Source organism: Parambassis ranga, chromosome 22, assembly GCF_900634625.1.
Source record: "Parambassis ranga chromosome 22, fParRan2.1, whole genome shotgun sequence".
NCBI classification, from domain to species: domain Eukaryota; kingdom Metazoa; phylum Chordata; class Actinopteri; family Ambassidae; genus Parambassis; species Parambassis ranga.
The window spans coordinates 4,891,835-4,917,315 of NC_041042.1; the positions used below are offsets into that span (position 1 = coordinate 4,891,835).

Below are 25,481 nucleotides of genomic sequence, written 5' to 3' on the forward strand. Positions count from 1 at the left end.
TGTGGATTTTATTGTTGTTTGCAACAGTCTCTTTACAAATGGTAACTTCAGGCTTGAAAAACACATAAATTAGCCCATCATGCTTTTGAAGTTTGGACTATTCCTGACTTTGTGTCTGTTTACCCTCCAAGCAAGTCAAATCAAAGGTAAGAACCTTGCAGAGACAGACGTTGGGGGATTATGATTGCGTTTTGGTTCGCATACAGCAGATTTTGGTGTGTCAGAGCTGGACAACACAGTGAAGAATTGAAGTCTTTAACCCTCCTAAAGAAAACAGAATTTGAATTTGTTGTTTGAGAAGATGACCAACATTTGAAGCAATTGTACAGTTTCTGAAGAGGTGTTCCACTTCAGGAGCAACAGGGTTAAAGATTGTGTCTCTGCTTCATAAAGAAAACTGGTGCAAGATGGAGAAAAGAGGTTTGATATTTAGTTTTTAAGGAGAGAGCCTGTCACTCTTAAGGTCATGGATATTCACTGTCAATTATAAAGGGCAGTGACATATAATAGATGCTCCCTGAGAACGATAGCATAATTTCACCAGTGAAAACATTTGCGTCCAAACCGGTTGTCTCGTTCTGTGTGATGTACCCGGGTGAGCTCATTATCCTGAAGGAAACAAAAGCCATTTTGTTCTCAGTGTTGCAGGACGCTAATCTTTTCTGGCTTGTAATTCTGCTGTGAGGCCCTTTTTTTTTTTTTTTTTTTTTTTTTTTTTTTTTTTGCGGCTGCACCGAGCATTAAGGCCCACTCTGAGGCCCCCATGTCTGTGCATGTGCACAAGTCAGGCAGCGAGATTATTCATTCCCAAGTGTTTAGATGGGGCGCTTATTAACAAAACAACAAAGTAGAGCATTTCAGGCCACAATCTTTGATGAATGGACCTGCCTGACAGTCACTAAACTGGGCTATATTTACTCATAACTATAGGTTAAAAGCGGTCATGTTCTTGGTGTCGGGGTAGCAGCACAGTTCTACATGAGCCACGCTGTGTGTGCCTTAGAATCGTTTTTCTCTGCACAGATGTTTACGATGCATTTGCATGACATTCAGCCTAATGCTAACAGCCACACACCGCAGACAGTAGAGTAGACAGGTACCCTGAATTCTGGTGATTGATTCAGAGACCTGAATAATCCTGCCAGTTGCACTCAGCAGGATTTTGTAGCATAAAAATACTCCATTCCGAGGAAGAGACTGATTTTTTTCGTCTTCTCTGATCAGATGCATTGAGTGATACCCTGGTCTCTGCAAAGAAGGCCAAACCCCAAATGTGATAAAACCAAGAGAACACACCCACTGTTCACAGGTTTTCATCCTCTAGGCTTTAATGCAAATCCAGTTTGCAAGGTTTATTCTTTTTTGGATGAGGATGGGCCATTTATTTATCTTCCCAAAAAAAAAGCAGCATCTTCAGATAAAAGCTCTCTTCTGAACACAAACCCTAATTTCATTATTCACACTCACTTGCTCTTTTTCCCTCTCCGTTCTGCTTCCCTTATTCCAGAGGAAGCACAGATTGTTATTTGGGTCCGCTGACCTCCCGCCTGTGTTTTGGGGCTCATAAATCCTGGCTTATTGTCTTAAGAAGTACTCTGAGGTTTGCCACCTGGCATCACAATGAGTGCCTTTCTTCCAATAATGGCTTTATTGAATGGGGTGACTGTGTTGGCGCGTTGACTGGCACGCTGGCTTTTGTACAGATTTACCTTCTTGTAATGCCTTAGCAGTGTGACTGAGCTTTTACAATGTTACTTTATTTAAGGTGAGGGAAAAATTAGGGCAGCATCTCATTCATGAGATTTATGAAAATAGGCGTGTCTGTTATTGCTTGTTGCTTTCAGCTAATCTCTTTAAGGATTGCCGTACACGCACTCACCTTTATTTAGCTGTGATCTAAATAGCTGCTCATTCACACCTGGACGTTGCCCCGTACAAACTCTTCCTCACACTGAGCAGAGCACACCTTTTTATCCAAATTTTCTAAATCTGACCTCTTTCCAGTCACAAGCCCTCTTGATGTTTTTATACCAGAATATAAAAACACACACATACATAGTGTCCTAAAATAGATAGAATAGTTCATGCTGCTCATTGCTTGGCCATGATGCTGCCAGCAGAGGCAAACCAGGCAGCAGTTAAACAGATGCCGTGAGGCACCCTGTTGGATTAAGTATCTGTCAAATTAAAAACCCCTTAGTGGCGGTAAGTGTTAGCTGTCTGATTCCCGGCACAACAACAGAGTAACAAATGTTATCATCAAACCAGCAAATCAGACTCTCTCCACTATAAACAGTGATAAGTTACTCTTCCCTTTTAGATGGAGGGGAAATCAGCTGATGCTGTCATCATTCTTTGGTCGTGTGTGCACACATAACAGACCAAACACCACCTTTTTTAAACATTCTGAAAGTCTAATGCTATCACTAGTTTTTATAATTATGGTTTCTTTAATGCATAAATTCAAAAGCTGCATGTTTCCTTAATGTTTTCACTTAAAATCAAACATACCTTTATTTTGAATGAACAGCTTTTTTGTCAGCATTCATCATTTTTGCATAATTGTAAACATGTTTGTTCTCCAAGTGACACAGAAACATATTTCATATTCACTCCGGTTGAATATGAATTTGCTCACAGCGTGTTAGGAGCTGCAAAACATTTAGCGCGCGGAGAGCAGCTTTGGCTTTGTGTTGCCATCAGTTGTTGATTAGAGAATCTCACACTATCCACACAATTACAGCCACTCGTCCTCAAGTGTTTGTTTCTCCGTGTCATGTCATTTCCCGCAGACCTTCACCAGCACGGGTTGTCTGGACTCAGGGATGTTAAGTACAGACACCTTCTGGAAGCATCGAGGCCGATCAGACACGCGACCAATGACGGAGCAGAGCAGGACGGACGCCGGACCAAGAGGTCAACGCTGTTCACTACAGGTGTCAAAGTGTGTCCCCAGGAGACGATCAAAGCAGTCATTGGCAGCCACCGGGCATATTACAAACTCAGAGGTGAATGCTGTAAACAGAACGAAACTTTGATTTCATGCGTGATCATGTCTGAGTGTCTTGTGTTGCTATAAACAAGCAAAAACATTGACTTTGTCTTAGTGCTTTGAGCAAAGCACTAAGACAAAGACAAACAAATGTCTCAGCAGTCGAATACACAGTTGTCTGCTTTGATGTTTTAACACACACACACACACGGCTGTTTTTATTGTTTCAGTCGTTCAGGGCTTTGTTGACATCCATCCACTAAATGAGAGTAATACAAAAACACTTGATATCCCTCATCTAAGAGAGATGGATTGTGGGTGATTGAAGAGAAGCTAGGACTCGCCACCTCGGCTGTTTCGATTGGCTTGTAATACAAACAGCTGCTGTGGCATATGATTATAAAATGAGGCAGATTAATTTGGTGTATCAGAGGTAATCGCAGTGCTCCACAAATGAGTTTGTTGGAAAATAAATTTCCCACAGGCACGGAGATATTGGACAATGCGCCGCCTGCTTCACCAACGAACACACTGTAGCTTCAGGGAGGTTTTTTTTTTTTTCTTGCATGCAATGACTTTAAATATACATTTTGACATTTATCAAATAACAAACAATACCTGCCGTAGGCTGCTGCATGTATACAAAGCTGCAGTGGATGGGTTCTCTCTGCAAGCAGCGAGAAGCTAAATATAATCTCTGAATCATGGCACATGCAGAGACGCCAGGATCAATACCAGCAATGTCTGTCTCAATTATCATTTGTTTTATCTCATATATTTTAAACACCCTTTGCTGCCTGTGTTTTATCTACAGTGTGTCAGGAAGCCATCTGGGAAGCTTTTAGGATCTTCTTGGACAGAGTCCCAAACTCGGAGGAGTACAGAGCCTGGGTTTACACCTGCCAGCATGAAAACCTCTGCATGGACGACCTGGCCCAGAACTTCAGCAGCTCACAGGAGCACCTGGACCTGGTGGCCAGAGTGAGTCCAGCACCATTACAATCCACTTAACACGACCGTTGTCTTTTCTGTGTTTTTTTTTTTTTTGAGAGGCTTTAATAGCTGATGGTATGATTTATTTTTATTTTTTGTTTCCAGAGAGTAGCTGAGGAGGCTGAAAGTGAAGGGTAGGTGCAAAGTTCCCTCTGAAAGCTGGGTTTAAATGTAACTTTTAGAATACACTCATTTTGATGATGGAAACACTCCTTTTCATGGTCTGTATGTGCAAAGTGGCAAACACTTGCTATATAATTACCACTGCAATTTTTATTTCTGGAGAAAACATCAGAGCCGTTATTAAAGTCTGAATGAAGTGTTTACAAAGTGTATAATATGCAGTGGAGTGTGAGTTGCATACACACGGCTTAATGGCTCAACAATTACAAATATGTAGGGCTTTGTACTGATGTTTTAAAACTTCATAACCTTAGACTAAAAGCCTTTCACCAAGGTGATCATTCTACTCATCATGATCTAAGATCATGACCCACAGACACCTTGTACACTGAGTCTGATGTGCTTGTGTTGTGCAGAAAGGTTAGTGGGCTGATTTTTTAGAAGGAGAGAAACAACAAATGACTTTAACAACAAAACAAGGCAAACCCTGGGTGTAGCTGCACAGGGAATGCAAAATCATTTCTTTCTAATCTTCTGTGCATCCTTGTGTGACCTGCTGTACTGCAATCATCTGCCACAATGTTTCATTGTCAGTCTATAAGATACCATTTAACATTATAGTTAACAATATACTTCTGGGTACTGTAGGAATTCTAACGATTACCGTTTTCATTTCCAGAATTATAACAGGAACTCCAGAGCCAGACAGTGAATGTGAGTTCAACACATGACGACACATCATTATAGCTCAATGCAGTTCTACAGGTAGCAGCAGATTTAACCACTGAAGTGCTGTTTTGTCTCAGGCTCCTGGACTCCTCCTCTCATCCTGCTTCCAACTGATGCAGATGTGGTAAGCTCTCATCGAACCTTACAAAACCTTTTTGTTGTTTTGGCAGTGTAACCACACCAAAGCATGGCTCATACCAATCATTGTTTTTTTTTTTGTTTGTTTGCAAGATCAAAGAGGATCCAAACATGATAAAAGAGAACTATGAGGAGTACATTGTTGAATTCAGCATCACCGTTGTGGACCAGACATACAGCGAGCTGCTCAGCGATCCCGAGGCTCCAGAGTACAACGACATCACACGAGAGCTCCGAGACAAGGTGAGCCGCAGCAGGACGAGATCCTGTCTATAAGCCTCCTTCTATTATATTACATTGTCAAGTGTAAAACTCCCCCTGATTGATTTAACTGCTTTAAAGCTGCAACCGAGGTACTTACGTTAAGACTTCTAAATGACTGTGAGCCTGGAATAGAAGATCTAATCATACAGATTATCTCTGGTTAAGAAGGCATCGACAGGTACCCTGACCACTGCTTTTAACATGACTTCTGATGGTGGAAAAACCACAAGCACCCAACTTATTTTGTCCATTGCATCAGTCCTAGCTGGAAAGAAGAAAAAATGCCTCATCTGTTTGTCTTCTTTCTTCCTTCTGCAGATGCTTCATGTGTTTAAAAACGTCCCAGGATTCAAGGAGATACGTGTTGTGGGATATCGGTGGGTTTTATCACAGGTTTTTATTAAGGTTTGGCACAATTTATTTGCTCAGTAATGGTGACTGATTTCAAATAAACAACAAAGTAAAAAAAAAAAAACTCTGAGACTCAAACATAAATTTCTTATATTTTCCCCTAAAATGACTTTTATTGAAGCATTTTATTGCTTTTGTCCCAAGACACATTATTCCAAATATATTCTGAGATCTGTGTGCCCGAGCAGACATCCATTAGCAGTGATGTCTGTCTGCAGTGAGAGTTTCTGACAGGATTTGTTTTGTTGATCAGATCAGAGGACGTGTCTGTGCGCTACGCTGTGGTCTTTAATGGAGAGACGGAGCTCAGTGATGAACCGGAGGGTTTAGAGGAGCCTGACACAGACGAGGACGTGAACGCTCCTAAACTCAAGCACATCATCCTAAAGGCCTTAAAACAGGAGCCATTTCTACAGCTGGACATACAGACACTGTACTTTGAGGCTGGTAGGCACGATGTCACAATCATTTAACTGAAAAAAATAATCATCTGGGTTTAAAACAGTTTTTACCTCTTCCTTTTCAGTGACCACAGTTTATCCAGTAGCGGAGCTTGGCGTGAATCCTGTTGAGACTCTAGTATCTGAGGAGCCATCAGCAGAGGACAGCACCCACAGTTTCTTCCCCACTGTGGCAGTGATAGAAGAATCCCTAGAAGCTTCTACTCTCAGACCACAAACACACACCTTCGTGCCTTTCATCCCCGGCGTCCTCCCAGAAGCCACCTCTGCTCTCACTGTGGAGCCTCCTTCAATGGTGGCAGTGGAGGAGGAGTCCACAGGAGATGCTGCTGATGAGGGCAGTAACCAGGAAGTGGAAACGGAACAGGAAGAGGAAGCAGAGCCAGAGGTGGAAGAGATACCACCCACTGAAGATGAGTCTGAGGAGCAGGTGACAGGCGGTAAGACAAAGAAAGAGGTTCCCAAAGAACTCTAAACAATGAAGGCTTTATTGATTTATCAAACATTGGACTTCACTTAGAAGCACAACACTACACTGTATGGACAAAAGTGCGTAAACACCTGGCCACCATTTGTGTTTGCTGGCCTTCATTTTAGGTTGGAGGTTGGGCTACTGCTTTTAGCTTGAAACAAAACATAGGAAGTTACAGTGCACACACTAGAACAGCACATCACAGGCAATACTAAGGAGTCATTTTGTGTCACTCTCTTGTAGAATAATCACTGTGGAGTACAGCACTGCACAGAGTGGCATTTTCTAGTACAAATGTATCTGTAGAGAACACTCACTCTGGCTTTGCACATGGAGACGCTCCCTGCTGAGGAAACACGTCACATTAGAAGCCATTAACGAGCAGCGAACCTGCCTGCTGCTCAGGTCATTACAAAGTCATGCTGTGCTGACAAACTTGGTTAAACCAGTGGAATTTCAATACTGTTCAGCTTTCCAAAGATGTGTGACTGAATGCATCTGAACCAGCTACTCTCCCCTCTGTAATATTCTGCTTGAACTAGGCTTTAAATAGCTTTAGCCTAGCACCTAGACTGGACGCAGGGTTCGAAGGTAACAGCCCGGTTCAGAACTCCAGCCACTAACATCTCTAAAGCCGTCACACACATTTTACCTCTTCAGTTTTTCACACAAACTGTTTTCTAATAAAAAACATTTTATCTGTTTCTGTGCAGCATCTCTGCTAGTTGCCTAGAAACCTCTGTAAAGCTTGGACTGCCATTGTTTGCCAAGATACAGTTCAAGTCAGCAGTCTGAACTTATTACCTGATACTTTTTTTCTCTGCTTCTAGTTTGCAAGCTAGTCCAATTGCTTCTCTAGCCTACACACAAACCAGGAAGTGGAGTTGTACTATAGACAAGGCCTTAAACATGCAGTGAATTTGTCACATTCATACATTAAATTTGTCATGTATGACACAAATGTCCTGTTTTGTTTTACTAGAACATGACCAGACTGATTGGGGCATCGATGAACATCCAGACCGTTCTGCTCCAGACTCACAGACTGAACATGTGCTGTCTGACATACCTGCTGAGGTTTCAGTAGTTCCAGAGGCTTCTGTCCCAGAAGCTGCAGCCCCAGTCGCCACTCCACCAGCTCTTGAAGTCACAATCCAGGGAACTGAACCAGAGACAGACACGGAGTCTTTGCCACCCAATGCTGAGAGCGGCGAAGCCCCCGAGGATCGAGGTGATCCGAGTGGAGGTCACAGTGGAGTGGACCTTCCTGCTGAAGATTCAACCATTCAGGAGGAGTCAGGGTCGGGTCAGAATAGAACAGAGGTTGAAGTGACTGGATCCCTGGAGGAGGGGAGTGGCAGTGGTTTCGCCTCGGAGTCTGATGAACGGCCGTACGAATCCACAGCTGCTCCGGCCATGAGACAAGCCAGCACGCCTCTGATGGCAGCGGTGGATAGAAGCAAAGAGATGGTGGTTTTCTTTAGCTTGAGGGTCACTAACATGATGTTTTCTGATGACCTGTTCAACAGGAGCTCCCCCGAGTATAAGTCACTGGAGAACATGTTTCTGGAGCTGGTAGGTACACAAGCCTTTGTGCTGGATATCATGCTGCTCCATGCTGCATTCTCATTCTTTTTCCTTTTCTAGTTCAAGTTTAATAGTGTGACAGGACTACAGTTTGTGAAGTGATTGTGGGATGAAATTGGACACGTTTTAGAGGAGCCCCAAATGTGAAAAAAAGTGAGGATGCACTGTGCAGCAAGCCTTAGCTACATTTTTTTTAACCTAAAAAAATAACAGTGAATGAAATAATACATTTATATTTTTTCATCAATAAATCTTATTTTTATAAAAGTATGCAAAAAGTGCAATAAGGCTTTAAACAATCGCCAAATACTTGATCAAATCTGCAGTATGCTTTCATTTCAGAGGAGCCATTCTATAAAGAAAAAGCTGCTCAAATGATTCTGTTTCATTAGACACAGCACTCTGGGTCCAGAAAGTCGCCAAACCCTGGAGCTTCCAGTAAATCTGGGCCTAGCAGACAAACGACATTAGCCTCCATACCGGTATTTTTTTTTTCTTCCATATTGGAACTATCTCTCTAATGCCTCAGAGAGAGCACATCCTATCTGTTTCTCACTAACTAACCCTTTCTAAATGCAGTATCAAGAGCTTTGAAAGCTTCCAGCGTTTCTAACACTTCTAAAATACTCAGCTCTGCTTTCATCCTTACATTAAACCATAGATCATTCTGCTGCGGACGCTAACGCCTGTTGGTTTTATCTCAGAGTTCTAATGTTGGCAACGTTGTCTTTGTGTGTTTTGCCTTAATGTTTTGATGTGCGCTGCAGTTCTGTTTTTACATTCTATTTGGGTCATGTTCAGCTTAGCCTCAGTTTGTCCTACTCATGTGTTGGGAATGCTGACACACCAGTGAAACAAAGTGGGGTCAATTCAACTTTTTTATTTTGTAAGTTTTGTGTCTGTAAGGGATTTTCTTTGAAAGCCAGAATAGACCTCTGTGAATCGCAATGGGACTTAAAGAGTAAACGTGCTGAAGCATCTGTCAGTTAGCTTAGCAGAGCATAACGACTGGCGATGAAATGTGCTCAAAACTAACAACAGCAAAAATGTGTAAATCACATTGGTTTGTTTAAAGTGGTTACACAAGATATGATGTTTTGCTGGCCGAAGCCCATATTTGTGCTAAGCTAAGCTAACCACATATGGGCCACTTGCTTCTGGTAGTCTTCTTCACAGGAAAGCAAATGACTGAATTTTCTAAAAAAAAAAAAAATGTTGAACTAGCCCTTTAAAGGAGAACACTAAAAGGAAATCATCTGCAGTTATAGATTTGTACATGCAGTAAAACTCTTTGTTACAGTGAGTGCTGATAAATATGCATGGGACTAATATTAATGTCAAAGAAAAGAGATTCATTTATTTTGTACATATTTGCACATTTGACGCCTTAACTTGCTGAGCATTTGAATGACTCCATGTGGGGCAGAATAATAGGGGGCGGGGGGGAACTAGGTAAATACTCTAATAGGAATGTCACGCAGCTTTAAGCATTGTGTTTCTAAAAGTGTATGGCTTTGCACACAGTAGAGAGTGAAACTGACCCAGGGTAGTCTGAATCATGGGACCTGGGTCTGCCTTAGTCATTGGTTTGTGACTGGAGGGTAAGAAGCTTTAAGTAATTCTAGTGAGTTCCAGCACCACACACACACACACACACATCGTGCTATTAATGGTTCCAATCTGCTTAGTGCGATCAGTCAAGTTTGTGTGTACAGCTGCAGGCATGTTGCAGCAGTGATACTAAATGGTAGAGTAGACATATTTTGTACTATGGGATGATGGAATAAAATAGAACACAAAGTTGTAAAGGGTCATTTTGTGTTGGAATGTTTTAGTGTAGAAATGCATGTTTCATTGTTGCATTATTATAGATGGTGAGGTTCTGATTTAAAGCATACATCTATGAAAGAAGCAGCTGTGAGTAGTTTTAAGGTTTAGGTTGACAGAAGGGGTGTATTTTAAAGGCTTGCTCAAGAGGTTATGTAAAAGCGTCATACTGAGAAGATGCATCAATACCAGTTGGATTGCTGCAATGCCACGGAGCAGAGGGAATGGGAGCTACTGGGACAGGTGGGCGTAGGTTTCTGATAGCATTCAGGCATAAGGAAATCCACAGTTTTCCATGTCTGGATCAGGGAATACAGATACAGGCAGTAACACTCCATCTCTAATTTTAATGGTTGCCCAAACCGTGCTTCTCTGCAGTTCTCCTTGTTAATCATGTGTTTAGCCTCCTGGTCAGATGTTTGAGCTGGTAAGTATTGACCAACCTATCTGCTATTTATTGTCAGCAACCTATTATATAAAGTGCTGTAGACTTTCCTTTAAATGGGCCACTTAAGTGAAGCAGGGGCACTCATTTCAAATTTATATCCAAGCTGCCTTTTAAATCACAGATGAACAGAAACGGTAATGACCCAAACGTGGAATAATATACACTATGCAGCCCATTTAAATGGATGTAGTGTAATATTTTGCTGGACATTGGACCCCATTTGTGTCGCTGTGTATTGTCTTATATATACACGAGCCATTAGCCTGCAGGAGCTTGCGATTTCCCCTCTTTCCTTTCATCACACTCCTCCATTACTCCTGTACCTACTGGTTTGTGAAGCAACCAATAAAATTAGACGTGGAGGTTGGAATGTCATCATAAAAGCAGAAAAAATATTTTCCTGGCAGCATTTAATTTCCTTGTGACTTCTCATTTTTTTGACATCAGTGAAGGGATGTTTCAACCAGTAGATACATGTGTAAACTCAGCGAAGCTGATGTGATTGTGTCTACAGCATGTGTTAGCTCACAGTCGACTGAGGGTCGTTGTGAAAGAACTTGACTTTGACCTTGCACGAAAGGCAGTAGAGCGAGACGAGTAGTTTACAGTAGACATCGTGCATTGAGACAAATGCATGAACAAACAGTGGGCTGTGTGTCCAGCTGTTTCCTATGTGTTCCGGATGTTGGACCCTTTAGTAGTTTCCCTCTTCTGAGAGGATATTAGCTATATGGAACAGGGCCTCAGTAAACTGCCTGCCAGTGATAAGTGAAGTAACCCGATCAGAGCAGAGCTCCTTAAGGCCTCTTATCTCCCGCCTCGACAGTCAGGCCTGTTAAAGTATCGTAATCTCTCCCTCTCACACTGCGGCCGCTGTACACTGAACATGAAGCGTCTGCAAGGGGCCCGGCTCAGATCGATGAACATCGGATGCAGGTCCGTTACTTGAGCTGGTTGACTTGCTCTCTGCCTAAAGTGCACCGCCCTCATCAGTCCTCAGTCTTAATAGATTGTTTTTTTTTAGTTATCTGAGTATCATGTCTGTGGGGATACTTTAAATAGAACAATGAGGGAAGTTAAGTTAAAAGTTATAACTCTGCAGCAGAGATGTTATTTAGAAGACGGTTTTACAGCACATAAGTGTGAAATAAATGTACAAAAAACACATTAATTTTGTGCCCCTAATATTCCATAATGCTATATTAATGTCATGGCTCTATTTACTGTATTTCCTAATGTTGGGGGGGGGGGGGGGGGGGGGCAGGGTTTTCCCCTCAGACCAAAGTAGCTGTTAGGGCCATGTTGTCATGGAGATCCGACAGTAGCATTAGCTAACTAGCAGTGACAGCTTTGACAATGATTACTAAGCTAAAGGCTATACCAGGAAGGTCACTTAGATATTGCCACTGGATGCAGTAATGAATTTTATATTTAACCTGAGAGATTACACCATCTCATGCATGTCGTAAGATGCGGTCTGTTGGCCAGCAATGATGATATAAGATACTTCCTGTTTGCAGTGACCACTGTGTAAACAGGCATAATGTGTATGGGATGGATGCGACTCCCATTGTGTTTGACTGACTGCCTCTTCCATGATTGGGTGTACATACTGTCTGAAGAGTCAGGCACCATTAAGGAAAAAAGGTCACAGTCCTTTTGTCAGCAGTCAGATGGTCTGATCCGACAGCTGGAATGGAAATAAACAGGACCATGATTGTAAAGTGACATTATAAAATAAAAGTGTTTATTTACATATAGTTATATGTGTGCGCCGACTGTTCCATGACTGCAGTTCGGCACGTTCTCTGTTCTTAAAGCTAACTCTAATTTGGTTCTGGATCTTATTACACAGTATGTGGGGAAATAGCAGGATTTCATGCTTGCATCAAAATTTAATTATGAACTATTCATAGCAATCACACTGTAAAATGTGACCTTAATAATTAAAAAATCAGCTGTGAAATGACAAGATCAGCTCTGTAAAAATCACAGCACTGAATGTGGAGTTGTCATGTCAGTTTCAGTAAAGATCTTTGTCCTCCTTAAGGAAATCAAATGCTTTTCCTGTCTGCTGCAAGTAGTGTCCTCTCTAACTATACTAATCTTTAAAAAAAATGGCAAATCCGAAAACAGAAATTAATCTCCTGTCTGTCTCCTTCCCTGCAGCTTTTGCCGTACTTACAGTCCAATTTGACTGGCTTCAAGCAGCTGGAAATTCTTAACTTCAGGAATGGCAGCGTGGTAGTGAACAGCAGGATGAAACTGGACAAGCCGGTCCCTTATAACGTCACACAGGCGGTGCACTGTGTGCTCGAGGACTTCTGCAACGCTGCATCCAAACGGCTTGACATTGAGATCGACAGTCGCTCCTTAGAAGTAGAACCAGGTGAGACAACCTTGCTTATGTAAATGCTGCCTTAGATTGTGTGTGTCCCCCGAAGCTAAAGTGCAGTCTCAGTCTATTCCTCTGTTTTGCGAGTGAAGTATCAGTCTTGGAAGGTCACGGAATGCATGCAAGAGGAAAAAATCTATAGTCTGTACATGCAGTGAATAATGCTCATTCATGCTGCAAGGTCAGAGCACCTGTCCACATCACACAGCCACTCTCACTCACTCTGCTGTCTGCCTGTAAATAAGGCCCTGTATAGTAAATCTGGTGCATCTTTTTTGGTTGGATGAGCTCATGATTGTATGTGACCTCATTATAAACACACACTTAAATCAAAATGTTCTTTAAGCTCTCCTCTAGATCTGCGAACAGTGAGAGGGCTGCGTTAATGATAATGAGCCTTCACCTCTCCGCTCTGCGTTTCCTCCACCCCTCTTTCACCCAGCTGACCAAGCAGATCCCTGTAAGTTCCTGGCCTGCAACGAGTTTTCCCGCTGCGTGGTGAACAGCTGGACCAATGAGGCGGAGTGCCTGTGCGATCCGGGCTACAGCACCGTGGACGGCCTGCCCTGTCAGAGCACCTGCACCATGAAGCCGAACTACTGCCTGAACGGAGGCCTGTGTGAAATAATCCCAGGTCATGGAGCCACCTGCAGGTACAAAGGAAACATGACCTGATGTTACTGCTCAACATTTTTCTCTCCAGCATTTATTTCAGTATTATAACTTGCAGAGACGGGCAATGCAAATCTGTAATACAATATTGTAAATATATCCAAAAGTCCTGCGTCACAGGGAAAGGTATGTAAATATTGCACTCTCAAATGTAGAGGAGCAGCAGTAGTAATACATTACAAGTACCTCAGTGTTAGACTTCAACATAATATTTGAGTAAATGCATTCAACTATTCAGGTACTTCCTACTACTGATAGCAGGTGTAAGCACATGAATGGTTTCTTTAAGGATTCTTCCTTAATGGTGCGTTCAGGGACATCCAGAATTACAGATCTGACCTCTGACACACTCCACATTCTCACCTCAGCCTAGTACAGCGCATAATGCATGATCAACATATATGAGTGCTGATGAAAATGGCTTTGTATGAGCTGCGCATGCATTATCATCATTCAGTTATATTTGCATATGTATAATTACACCAAAATGGTGGTTTCGGTGCCATGGTTACCTCCCTGTGCCTGTGTGGGTTTTCACCGGGTACATTTCAGGTTATTTGTGGACTCTTAATTGGCCGTAGGTGTGGGTGTGAATGGTCTTTCTATCTTAGTCCTTTGATAGACTGGCAACCTGTCTGGGGTGTACCCCGCCTCTCGCATTGACCGCCCACCATTGACAGCTAGGATGTTATTCACTCACAGTGAGGTGAAATTGCCCTTTTGAAGCCGTTTGGTGCTTGGAGCAGAGTTTCTCCTGTACAGAGCATGCCTCTGTCTAACAGCTGTGTTTCTCCTGTTACAGATGCCCTGTTGGTAAATACTGGCACTACCACGGAGAGCGCTGCAGCGAGCTGGTATCAATGCCCGTTGACCCTCCACTCATAATCACCTGCCTGGTGGGAAGTCTCTGCCTGGTTTGCGCCATCATTGGCATTTTAATATTCATCAACAAGAAATGTATGAAAACCAAAAAGGCTGTCACTCTGGTGTAAGTATAAGCCCCCTTTTTTTCTACTGTAATTATTCAGCAGGGTGCTCCAGAGCAGGTCATTCACATGTACTTTACCTCGTAGGCACACCCATGCTCCTTATGCCTTTGAGAACACTTTGAGGGAGAACCCAGTTTTTGAGAACGATGACGGTGTCTTAACTCAAGTGTCCACATTACCATGTCCTTCAAGTTCTGCTTCCTCCCAATCCCAACAGTCTGAGCAAGAGCATTTTGCATCAATTGAAAATATACACCTGAGTATTGAGGTACACTGTGCTGCGTGGCACAAAGGACTAAATCACTAACCTGAAGCTTCCAGCTAATATAAGCTAATTGCGTAAGCGCTAACAAACTAATTACTTTTTCTTCCTTAAAGCATAAAAGCTCATGCTCCATGCACCTCACCTCTAACTACATGCATCTCTAAGGAAACTACATGAGTAAATATTAGCAGCAAGATGCAGTTAAAGTATCAAGTGTGTGTGTGTGTGTGTATGTATGTGTAGTTTACGGAGGAAATGCTGAATAACTATCCATCTTTGCATCAGTCACACACAAAGTGTATTATTGGTTTTATGACTGAACTGTGCACTAGTCTGCTTGCTTTTATTTGCTGTGTTTATTCTTATCTGCCTCAATAATGCATGAATGAAGCACGGTGTAAACACTGAGGCCGGCTGCTCTCCGTCTTCACAGATCCCCAGACAACTCTACACCACAAGATCCGAAAAGTTAGTCTCAGATATGGTGGACTTTCATCACTGTATACCACACAATGAGGTAAGCAGCCTGCAGGCTTTCCATAGATTTAAACACAGGAAAACAGAAGAAAATAGTGATATATATAAAGTATAAAATGCACTTTTAGGGTAATATCCATAGATATCTCATGTGTTTAATAAGGTTTGTGGACATGTGATAACTTCAACATGGCCATGTTTTACAGCTCTATGATGCCTGCAAAGGTAAAAACCTGTGTGTGCAACTGTCGACGATTTCTCACTCACAAACCAAATCACTGTGTTTTGTTCTTCCTTTTAACAAAGCAAAACATGAGCAAATTTTTTAACATTTAACCTTGTACACTTTCCAGATAAAGTGTTGATAAATGCTTTGGCACTCTTCTCACAGATGATGAGACAACAATATTGTTTCATTTATTGCATGACTCATGAAACAAGCCAGTCATCCGTCTTCCTCTTGTCTCTCGCAGACGTGGCGACTGCCAAATGAATACACAGCACGTTGTGTTCTGAGGGCATCAGATAACGAGCGTCTTGAAGTAACAGTTGTCTGACACCTTGTTCATCTGAGGAGCTGCCAACACACAGACTGTTGTCGTCGTCGTTGTTTGTTGTTGCAAAGCTGTATGTGGGTTACAGGTACAGTAGACCAGCAGTGAGTTTAATTGTTCATTGTGATGAAAGTGTCTCGTTAGACAGAGAGCTGTGAAAATACTAAGGCGGACTTAGAATGTGTTCAAGTGGAACCTATTATTTATTTTTGAAGAGTAGGAACATTTCCTGTGTTTGTACCCTTGGCAAAAGGTTGTTTTTTTCCTCACACTGAGGTATTTATTATTTACAAGCCGATACCCATGGTGGCATCTAATATTTAGATTGTATAAATATTGTTTATTGTAACCTCGTCGTGTCTCCAAAAAAAGAGAATGAATGTATAAGCTGTTGACACATAGAAATACTGGCTGCCGTCTGTGTTTTCATCAGTCTGTCGTCTTTTCAACTTTCACCAGCAATCATTTGTCTATTTACATTTGGACATTATGTTTTTTACACATTTTAAATAAAAAGAAAAAAGTTTTTCGCATAAAGAAAAGGAATATTTTCTTTATTTTTGCCAGTTCAGAACATTGACAGTAAAAACTATGGACAGAGCCTCCGTGACGTCACCCGTTTGTTTCTGAAGAGCCGTTTTGAGGCTCGGTGGGAGGTTCCGGGACTTGATGACCGCCGCCATGTTGGCAGCGTCACGTCAACTAAAACTCCGAATATGGACAAAGAGGGGGAGCACGAGCGGGGTTTAGGGGGGCGGGCGATCGTGGAAGCAGGAAACTCACACTGTGATACGTCAACTGTCTGTCACTCAAGCGGCAACGCCCATAATTAGGCGTAATTTTAAGTCCGAATACCATTGAAACGAGTGAGTTGTAAAAAAATTCACCCCCCCTACAATTGACACTAGCAGAGAACCTATCATCTGAGACCAGAGTGGTTTTTTGTACCAGGCTGTAAACATGTTTTTTTCTGCTGTGAAGTCGGCCATTTTAACATGGGAGTCTATGGGAAATGACTCGCTTTTGGAGCCAGCCCCCAGCTGTTGCAGCGTGAATTACAAGTTTTGACACTTCCGCATGGGCTTCCACTTTGAGCCCCGAAGGTTGCCGCTTGGTTCAGAACAGTGTTGACACTACCGTTCAAAAGTTTGGGGTCACCAGGCAAGATCTACAGCTTCTCTGATCAGCTGTGCTAACATCATTTCACAGGAGGTTTTTCTAATCATCAATGAGCCTTTTTAACACGATTAGCTAACACAATGTACCATTAGAACACAGGAGTGATGGTTGCTGGAAAAGGGCCTCTGTATACCTTTGTATATATTCCATTAAAAATCAGCCTTAGATATCAGGTGTTAGATAGAAAATTACTGTTGTAATAGTTTAAAAACTTGAATAATATAAATAAAGAGGCCCCTAAAATTAAATCTGGGGCTGGTATATTTGGAGGAGAAATTTTCAAATATACCAAAACCCTCCTGAAAAACTCACTTTGCTCTGATTGGTCAGCTCCAACTGCCCATCTTTTTCTGTACGTGCATAAAAACGTTTTGTCATTTCCTAAATAGGTGACATATAGTCATGTCTACTTTGTTTTACTGGTGTGTTTATTGTTTTTTTGACTATTATATTAAATATTAAATTAGTAGTTAAGCAGAAATATAAAGAACATATTCACTGACTTGAAAGGAACGGTAAGTCCTGAGGTTTTAATCCTGTTTTGCCACATTGGCCTCACAAGCACCAGCTTTGTAATGACATCTGCACTGCATTATCCTTTGTTGTTTAATTAATCTACAAACTAATCTGATTAGCTGCTATTACCATTAAGATGTCGGATCCATTTACAGACCACTGACCACAAACCCATGTCAGTACACTTTTCACTTCTCTTTAGTAACTTCAAAGAGGAGGGTGGAAAAAAACAATAGAGAACAATCCAGGAACAGGTTTATTCTCTACAGATTACCAGTGCCGACATACAGCAGGAGATCAAGGAGGGAATGTCCGACTGTAAAATGAGATGACTGAAAATTTCCTGGCCTAACCGATGGAAGAGTAATTAACTTAATAAAATATGACATGAACAAACACACACGCAAAATTACAATATATTGTAAAACAAACCCCAAAAAACTGCAAACATGAAAACATTCCCCTCTCACATAACAAATATGTAATGATACAAAAAAGTTTTTCCTTTTTTTTAAGAAAGTACAGGGAGGTCAGTGTGCAGCAAGACATGAACCCACCAGAAAGAAAAAGCAAGAACAATACATTCTACTTCATAGGACCGTTTAGTGAGCCGTGACTCATGGAAATGTGTAGAACTAGAAAAATAATACAGCTCATCCTGTTTCTTAGTTTGCCCTTCTATCCGTGCATCATGAGAAAGAACCTGCATTTTTCTCCTTAAAGCCAAGTGTGGAAATCCGGTTATCACTAATCACATGTTCATTGCCTCTAAATAGTAATTAGTCTTAATTTTTTTAGATAACTAAAGCATGACATGATGGATGACACACATTAGAGCATCTCCGCAGGTTCTAATGTATTCTCCCCTCTTTCACACCATTAAGGTTTCAGGTTTATAGCTTAGAAGGCTACACACCGATTAAGACTTTCATGGTGTAGTGATATTGCAGTTTAAGGCCTCACTGTGGATATTCAGTTCAAGCATAGATTAAGAAAAACAAATACTAACGCTACACCAATAAGGTTGTTACACTGCAAAATGTATATTTAAAAAAAAAAAGGTAGTAAAAAGACAGGAGCGTCTCCTAACACACCGCGTTACACTGTGCTGCCCCTGAATGTGCATATTTATGACTGTGTGTGTGTGTGTGTGTTATTGTCGTAAGCTGTGCCGTTTATGTTGTGGTTCATTTGAGGAGACTCTGGAGCATGGCGGTGGCGTATGTCGGGCGGGCCTGCTTGTTCTCGATGGCCTTCTTCAGGTACTGGATCCCATCACAGCGCTCCCAGATCTCCTCAAACTGCCTGGGCAGGATCTCTGCCCCTCTCTTCCTGGTCAAACCCGTCTCCTCCAGGCTCAGCTCGCACATCTCCATGTCATCTTTGCCTAAATGATGATGAGGACAGAGGTTTTCTGTGGTATATTTTTTATACCCTACATATATATTTCCTGTTTTATATGGAAACTTTATCAATCACGACCAATATTGCTATCGGTCCTAATCTCTCCCACCTGTGTGATTACCCGTCTCACCCTGATGTGACTCACCTGTGGCTCACTGTTTCTCTCTCTTTGTGTAATTAGGCTGTGTGATCTGTGATCTCTGTCTTCATACTTTTGGGTCTGGTCAGCCAACAAACATTTCTTGTTTTGAAAGGGATTTTCTTGTATTTTTGGACCCAGCTTTAACCTACTGACCTAGATATCTCCACCTGATCCTTTTCCAAGATTTGAACTCCTGACTAAACCTTTCTACCACAACATATTTGCATTTTGCTGCTCTAAAATAATTTATAATGATGAATCAGCTATCTCACCTGCAACCAACACGATAGGCTGCTTGTCAGGGTGCAGCTCCATCTGCCTTGCTATCCAGGGCCCGTCGAAGTGGGCGTACCACCAGCCCTTCTTTTTATTCTGTGGGTCCTTGTACTGGTCGGCGGGCCTGATGAAGGGAATGCGGAAATAGCGCTGCTGTCGGTTCATGGCCACTTCATGATGCTGCGTCGGAGGAGCTGGGTTCTGTTCGGCTGCAGCAGAACGGAGTGGTGATCATTATGAATATTCACAACAAAGCATGAGTTGTTTGAGTTGTTAGATAAATGCAGCCTTGTGATATATTTTTTTTGCAGTGAGTACAGAACAACAAAGCTTGAGATGAAAAAGGACCCAGAAAGTGTCTGAGTACGGTAAAATACCACATGTGAAAGGCAGGTAAAGCAGCTTTTAGCCTCTTATGAAATGGCCTTCATAAGACCCCTGCTGCATCAGTGAAGGCCAAGAAAAGGGTACAAACATAAGGCAGTGAAAATACAGCTTTCATGAGCTATCATATCAAAGGAAAAAGCCAAGAAAACATGGTGAAAGTAGGAGGAACATCTAATGTTCCTGTTGCCCATCAAAACTAATGTTTGTTTTTAAAATGAAAAGGAAGAGGGGCGCAGTGCACCGGTGAGATTTCAGGCAGATGAATAACGTGTGTGTGTGTGTGTGTGTGTTCACACACTCTGTGCATGGCTGAGCTTAGAATGAAATGAGTAAAGCAAGGCTGTCATACTAGCATCCGCTGAACCTAACAAGGCATGGCTGGCAGCATGGCTAATTAAAACAAATATTTCTGAAAAACAGAAGGCGGCTGAATTTTTAGGCCTTGGCTTTTAATGTGCTAATTGAATGTTGGAAAACACAGGCAGGATGTTAATTCTAGCCAATCAAATCATCTGTAATGTGTCTGCAGTGGTTGCTTACTATTTTGCAGGTGTAGCATTACAGTAGAGAAACATGCAGCATCAGGGACATACAGGAACTCATGTCCCTCACTCACCATAGTCGGTGACGGATTTAGGAGCCCTTTGATCGCTCCCATCGTCGTTGCGCTTCTTATTCTTGGACTTCCACGCATGGTAGACCTTCAGGCGGCGGTGGAATTCCTCTCTGCAGGCTGCCAGCAACTCAATGTCTGTACACACAACATGGCATCAGAAAACAATCAAGAAATGTTTTTACTCCAGGCACTCCAACATTTAAACTGTATATAGCAAAGGCAGCAGGGCAGTTTTAAAAACTGGACTGGATCTGTGGCAATCAGAAACTGGATGTTAAATACCACTAATGTAGCTCTTAGCGTAAGTTCAATCAGGAAGACTCTGTTTCCCATCATTCACCATTTATCCCGATCCGCTTCCTAATCTTTCTCCCTCCATCCCTCACTCCTCTGCCCCCCCTCTCTTCCGCTCTCTTAGTCAGGTGCTTAATAGAAAGTGCCTCCCTCACCAATCAGCTGTCGCTTTCCATCCCTGTCCTGACCAATCACAGCTTAGCACGAAATTTAAAAGTCTCCATCTCCTCTCCAGCTGTCTTCTGATCAAACGGCAATCTGCAACCCTCCTCCACCCCAAGCACCACCAGATCCACGCCAGTTCAGGCCTCCTATCTCCTGCCCGCCAGCTCTCCACCACCACCAGGTCTAGGCCGATGGATCTTCTGATCCATCGGCCTCTCCTCTTGCTATTTCCCCCCTTTTCGGATGTGGTCTTCACAACGGGGTCTAGGACGCCAATGCACATTCAAACTTTGTACTTAATAAATCTTTCTCATTCAGTTCACTGAGTCTCTCATGACTGAAATGGGCTTTGTTGGGAAAATTGCCAAATGCACTGTAGGTGGAAAAAGGGACACAGAAATTGATTGTAGCCTGAGTGTGGCTGTCACCTATGGGCATAAAATTTATTGAGTTAGTTGAGGTTGTTCATGCACCTGATTAGGATGCCTTCATGGTACTTAACCTAACAGGTTTACCATGCATGTCCATCTGGATGGAAACCCAGAGGCTGACCCGGGACCTGTTCTTCCTGGCTTACTTGGGAACAGCTGGGAAGGAAGTACTGTAGACTGCTGTTGCTACAATGGTTGGGATAGATTAAGCGGTTTGGAGAATGGATGGATGGTTGGATGGTTGTGATGCTGTTTATGAAATCTGTTGTGTTACCAGTTTTGTTTGTGTTGCCATATTTAGAAGAGAGGGAGTGTGATAAAATATACATAGCCAGGTTTCTGAAACCAGGATAAAGCATGCACAGGGCATAAACCCAGTCTTTTCTTTCTCATCCTGATGTAAACACAAGACACTGAAGGAAAACATTCACTCCTTTTAGTGAACATGGGGCTATATTCAGTTTGAAGCAGTTTTTTTTCCTTTTTTGGAATCCCACCGGGGATATCAGAGTGTCCTACTCTGATCAGAGTACTGTATACAGTGGCAATTATGGGGGCATCTGTAAGAGAGCCAGGAGAGAGGCATCTGCTCTTCATGCTGACTGAGGAAAGGGTTGGCTGGGAATGACTTGGAGCAGCAAAAGTCAGCCATCCTCTGTAATGGCGATAATTTCCTCTCTCCACCAGTAAAACACAAGCTGATGAGCCACAGCAGCTGTGGGAACATCCTCACATTGGCCTTTTGCAGCCAAGATGTCTTGTGATCACATTCTGTACAGCTGCAGTCTCAGCTCTTTAAACAGCCACTTTGGCAACATCTAGAAATCGTTTCGAAATGCAACTGAAAAGCTTGCACAGCTATCTCATGGTTTTGGGCATCAGAAGTGCCAAAACATGAGCTGAATGATAGTGGGAAAGGAGGTGTAACATGAATTTCATTAACACCTAAAATCTGCTTGTAACGGTTGCTTCAGAGCACACACACACACACACAGACACACACACACACACACACACACACCTGAGGCAGAGGCCTCATCATGCTTAAAATCTGGGTGTGTTCTCACCGCAGGAAGTGTTGATGACATCTCGCAGCTCAGCGTACTTCCACTTGCTGAGGTCATACTTTTTCACACCGGCAGCTGCTTTAGTCGCCTGCACCTGAGGACCCCTGTGGCGTGGGACAGATGAGCGTGGGTTAGAGAAAACAGAGCACGCAGACAGGTAAGCGTGACAAGGCGGAAAGTTTTCAAGCTACTGCTGTGTGACTTTGGTGTTTTGGATCCAAACCAAAGTCACACAGTAACATACTTATGTCACAAATAACGCATCAGAAATTCAGTCAGCAGGAGAGCCACACACATCGGTTTCTACTGAAATCAATGCAAAATTCCTCTAATGTTGCTACTTCTGCTGGCAAAGCTTATTTTAACAAGGATGTTACCATGCAGAGCTTTAATATATCAATCAAATACATGGATAGAGTTTCAGCAACTTAAGCTCTGAGCTCATGTCTCCAGCTCCCCTGCTGAGCTGAGGCTGCTAATTCAATAATGCCAAGGATTTGCCTCCTCTATTTACAGTTGGCATAGCTGCTAATGTCTCTGAGCAGAGGATTGTTGATCTACGAATCATTAGCTAGATTACCAGTGCCATTTATAATTCATTCTGACTGGAAAGATTACACTTATTCAGGGTCATTGTCAGTGTGTGATGGTGATAAAAAAAAAGAAGTGAAGGCTGTGCTGTAATGACAAAAAGATGTAGGCCTGTTCCACATACACCAACCAGTGTGTGTGTGTCTGCGCTGTACACATGCAACACACGTGGCTGTCTTTGCTGCAACACCTGGTGGAGGTCCGAGCACCTGCGGCACGGCCCCCCTGGTGTCCAGCACTGACAAGATAACAGCGTGTCGGACTGAATGTAATTTTGTGCTTGGGCGGACCAGCCGATAAGGCCTGTATCAGCATTTAGGAGAACTTCAGACAGAAATGCAGCGCAAGCAGCAAACATTATCTAAAGTATCAGTTCCAATTAGGACTAAGGATGAGATTTGTTTGAAAGTTTTAGGACACAAAAGGAAAAGTTCTGTCCATGCCATGTCCACTAACTTCTGCCAACAGTCCCCCATAATGTATGGTGACATCTGTTAAAAAAAGTGTCATATATCGTCATGGTGATTTAATAGTGTTTTCAGGAACAGGAACTCTTTTAGTTACCTTTTCTTTGTGTGTCATGGTCAGTTTTTTGTATTTCATGGTTCTTTGATCCTGTTTTATTTTAATACTTCACTATGTCATGGTCTACTTTTACCACCTGTCTGTGTCTGATTTCCTGCACCTGTGATTCGCTCATTGATTTCACCTGCTCCCTATTAGCCCCATGTATATAGTCTTCTCTCTCCCTTCACTCTTGTCTTTTGGTGTTTCTCTGCCTGTTGCGGATTTCTGTGTCCTCCCTTGGTTCATGCTTGCTCTTGAATGTTTCTCATGTGCCTCCATGTTTGTTTTCGGTTGGCTTGTTATCCTTGTACGCTGGTGTTCTTTTATTTATTTATTTATTTTTTGCACAGATCTGTTTGTTTGTTTTAACCCTGCACTTCATCAAATAAAGTAATCATAATTGAGTTTCAACAACACACCTGCAATTACCACTTATTGCCTTTAGTGCCAGTCAAGAGATGAAAACTGAGATCTTTGATATTTTCCCTTTAAACTGCTGCAGGTGCATGCAGAGCTGTGAGTGAATCAAAAAAAAAAATCCCATACTGCACCCTCTCATCCACTTTAGTGTTAATTTCTGGGAAATCAATGATTACACGTGATTATCCAGTTAACACAGATCATAAAAACTGATGAAAGATTCCTACAGAGGAGGAAGATTATGTTGGCTCTCTGCAACTGCTTACATCTATTTTAAACAGCTGACAGCTTTGGGGCTATGATGGGGATTAGGAGAGTGAGGGAGTGAGTAACTACTGTGATTATTAGGTGCACTTAGACGTGGGCAGTTAGTACTGATGTCTTACATGGCTCTGGCTGAGGATGTAGAGATAGGAAGATCTGAAAAGGAGTCATCACTGGGAGAAAGCACAGCAACCATGAGAAAGGCAGTTCCATGAGCTTTTGCTTATTCACTGCACACATGTGACATGCAACGGTGCGTTTCATATGCAATACCTGCGCAGGCCTGCGTCCATCTGTCCTTCCTCTGTGATGAGCTCGGCTTCACTCTGTGCGATTCTCATGGCTAACTCCCTGTCTCTCCTCTCCTGTTCCACTATGGCAGCATTCTGGACCTGCTCCTCACGCTCCAGAGCCAACTGGATTTCCAGCTCCGCCTGCAAACACACACGCACACAGACACACACACACTTAATGTGACAAAAAAAAAATCTTCACAAACCTAGTTCCTGTCAAAACACTGATTCTGCTAGACAGCTCATAACAGTTAGACCTCTGCTGTGTGCCCAAGCCTGATTAGACCCCTTTATCCAGCGTGTTAGTCTGCTAATAAAGCTTTAGTGGTCATTTGTCTAGACACAACAAGGCAGTGCAAACATTCAACAACAATCAGCTGTGAGATTTTCTACAGGTTTGACCCAAATTCAGACTCCAGATTTTTGTGATGCTACCAGCCAAAATGAAGCATTAATCAATTAAGCGATAAATGCATTTCTCTGGCTAATATATATCTCTCCTGTTAAAGAAAAGCCACTAATGAAGTCTTTAATGCTACTTTTCTCTGTGGAGCGTTAAATATGAATATGTCTCTAGGTGAGAATACAATGCATTATTCATACTGCAGGATGGTCTAATCAGCTGCTGTGTTACATGACCGGAGTCCACAAGAAGCCTGTGCCTCCCTGAGGTACTGTCCTGTGTGATTGTGGCAGTGAATGTATTGTATTGTTTGCAGAATCCCAGGCGTTGGTGGGGAAATACAGGAAAACACATGGGATGTGTTCACCTGCAGTATCAAAGGCTGCAATACAGAGGCAAACTGACCTCTGACACAGCAGAAAATAGCACTGAACATAAATCAAACACCATCAAAAATCTCAAAGTTTGCCAGCGCAGCTTGAAACTTTCCTCTGAGACATGTGGTTTATGACAGCCCGGTGTCACTACTTGAAAGAAAAAAACAGCATGCAAATGTCCAACTGGTCTGAGGTGAATAAAAACGCAGTTGGGGGGTTGGGGGGGGGGGGGATTTTAGATATAAAAAAAAGAGTGTGGTGTGGGAATAACAGATGGGTGAATGGATGGCGA

The 25,481-nt window shown here is 42.5% G+C and overlaps 2 protein-coding genes across 5 annotated transcripts in view; one reads left to right on the forward strand and one right to left on the reverse strand.

The window, feature by feature from the left end:
- Positions 1 to 79: 79 nt before the first annotated feature.
- impg1b (interphotoreceptor matrix proteoglycan 1b) lies at positions 80 to 15,608 on the forward strand. Its single transcript, XM_028395976.1, has 17 exons — positions 80 to 146; positions 2,793 to 3,008; positions 3,807 to 3,973; positions 4,091 to 4,119; positions 4,788 to 4,822; positions 4,915 to 4,961; positions 5,069 to 5,218; positions 5,558 to 5,616; positions 5,904 to 6,097; positions 6,177 to 6,551; positions 7,566 to 8,158; positions 12,615 to 12,834; positions 13,283 to 13,493; positions 14,315 to 14,500; positions 14,586 to 14,769; positions 15,200 to 15,283; positions 15,597 to 15,608. The coding sequence occupies exons 1-17, from the start codon at positions 80 to 82 to the stop codon at positions 15,606 to 15,608; spliced, it is 2,829 nt and encodes a 942-aa protein (XP_028251777.1).
- Positions 15,609 to 17,730: 2,122 nt separating this feature from the next.
- Positions 17,731 to 25,481, reverse strand: part of myo6b (myosin VIb) — a 29,468-nt gene continuing 21,717 nt past the window's right edge. For 2 of the 4 annotated variants that reach the window (XM_028395911.1, XM_028395910.1), the window contains 5 exons: positions 24,390 to 24,550; positions 22,275 to 22,378; positions 20,318 to 20,452; positions 19,311 to 19,523; positions 18,680 to 18,879 (listed from right to left, as the gene is read on the reverse strand). In XM_028395911.1, the coding sequence (XP_028251712.1) occupies positions 18,680 to 18,879; positions 19,311 to 19,523; positions 20,318 to 20,452; positions 22,275 to 22,378; positions 24,390 to 24,550 (813 nt within the window). Of the gene's footprint in view, positions 18,880 to 19,310; positions 19,524 to 20,317; positions 20,453 to 22,274; positions 22,379 to 24,238; positions 24,290 to 24,389; positions 24,551 to 25,481 lie in introns of all 4 variants that reach the window. The other 2 variants (XM_028395907.1, XM_028395908.1) reach the window with 2 other exon arrangements.

Coding starts and splice junctions, on each gene's coding strand:
- impg1b (XM_028395976.1), top strand. CDS start 80: ATGCTTTTGAAGTTTGGACTATTCCTGACTTTGTGTCTGTTTACCCTC. Junction 5,219..5,557: donor CACGAGAGCTCCGAGACAAG/GTGAGCCGCAGC, acceptor TTCCTTCTGCAG/ATGCTTCATGTGTTTAAAAA. Junction 14,770..15,199: donor ATATACACCTGAGTATTGAG/GTACACTGTGCT, acceptor CCGTCTTCACAG/ATCCCCAGACAACTCTACAC.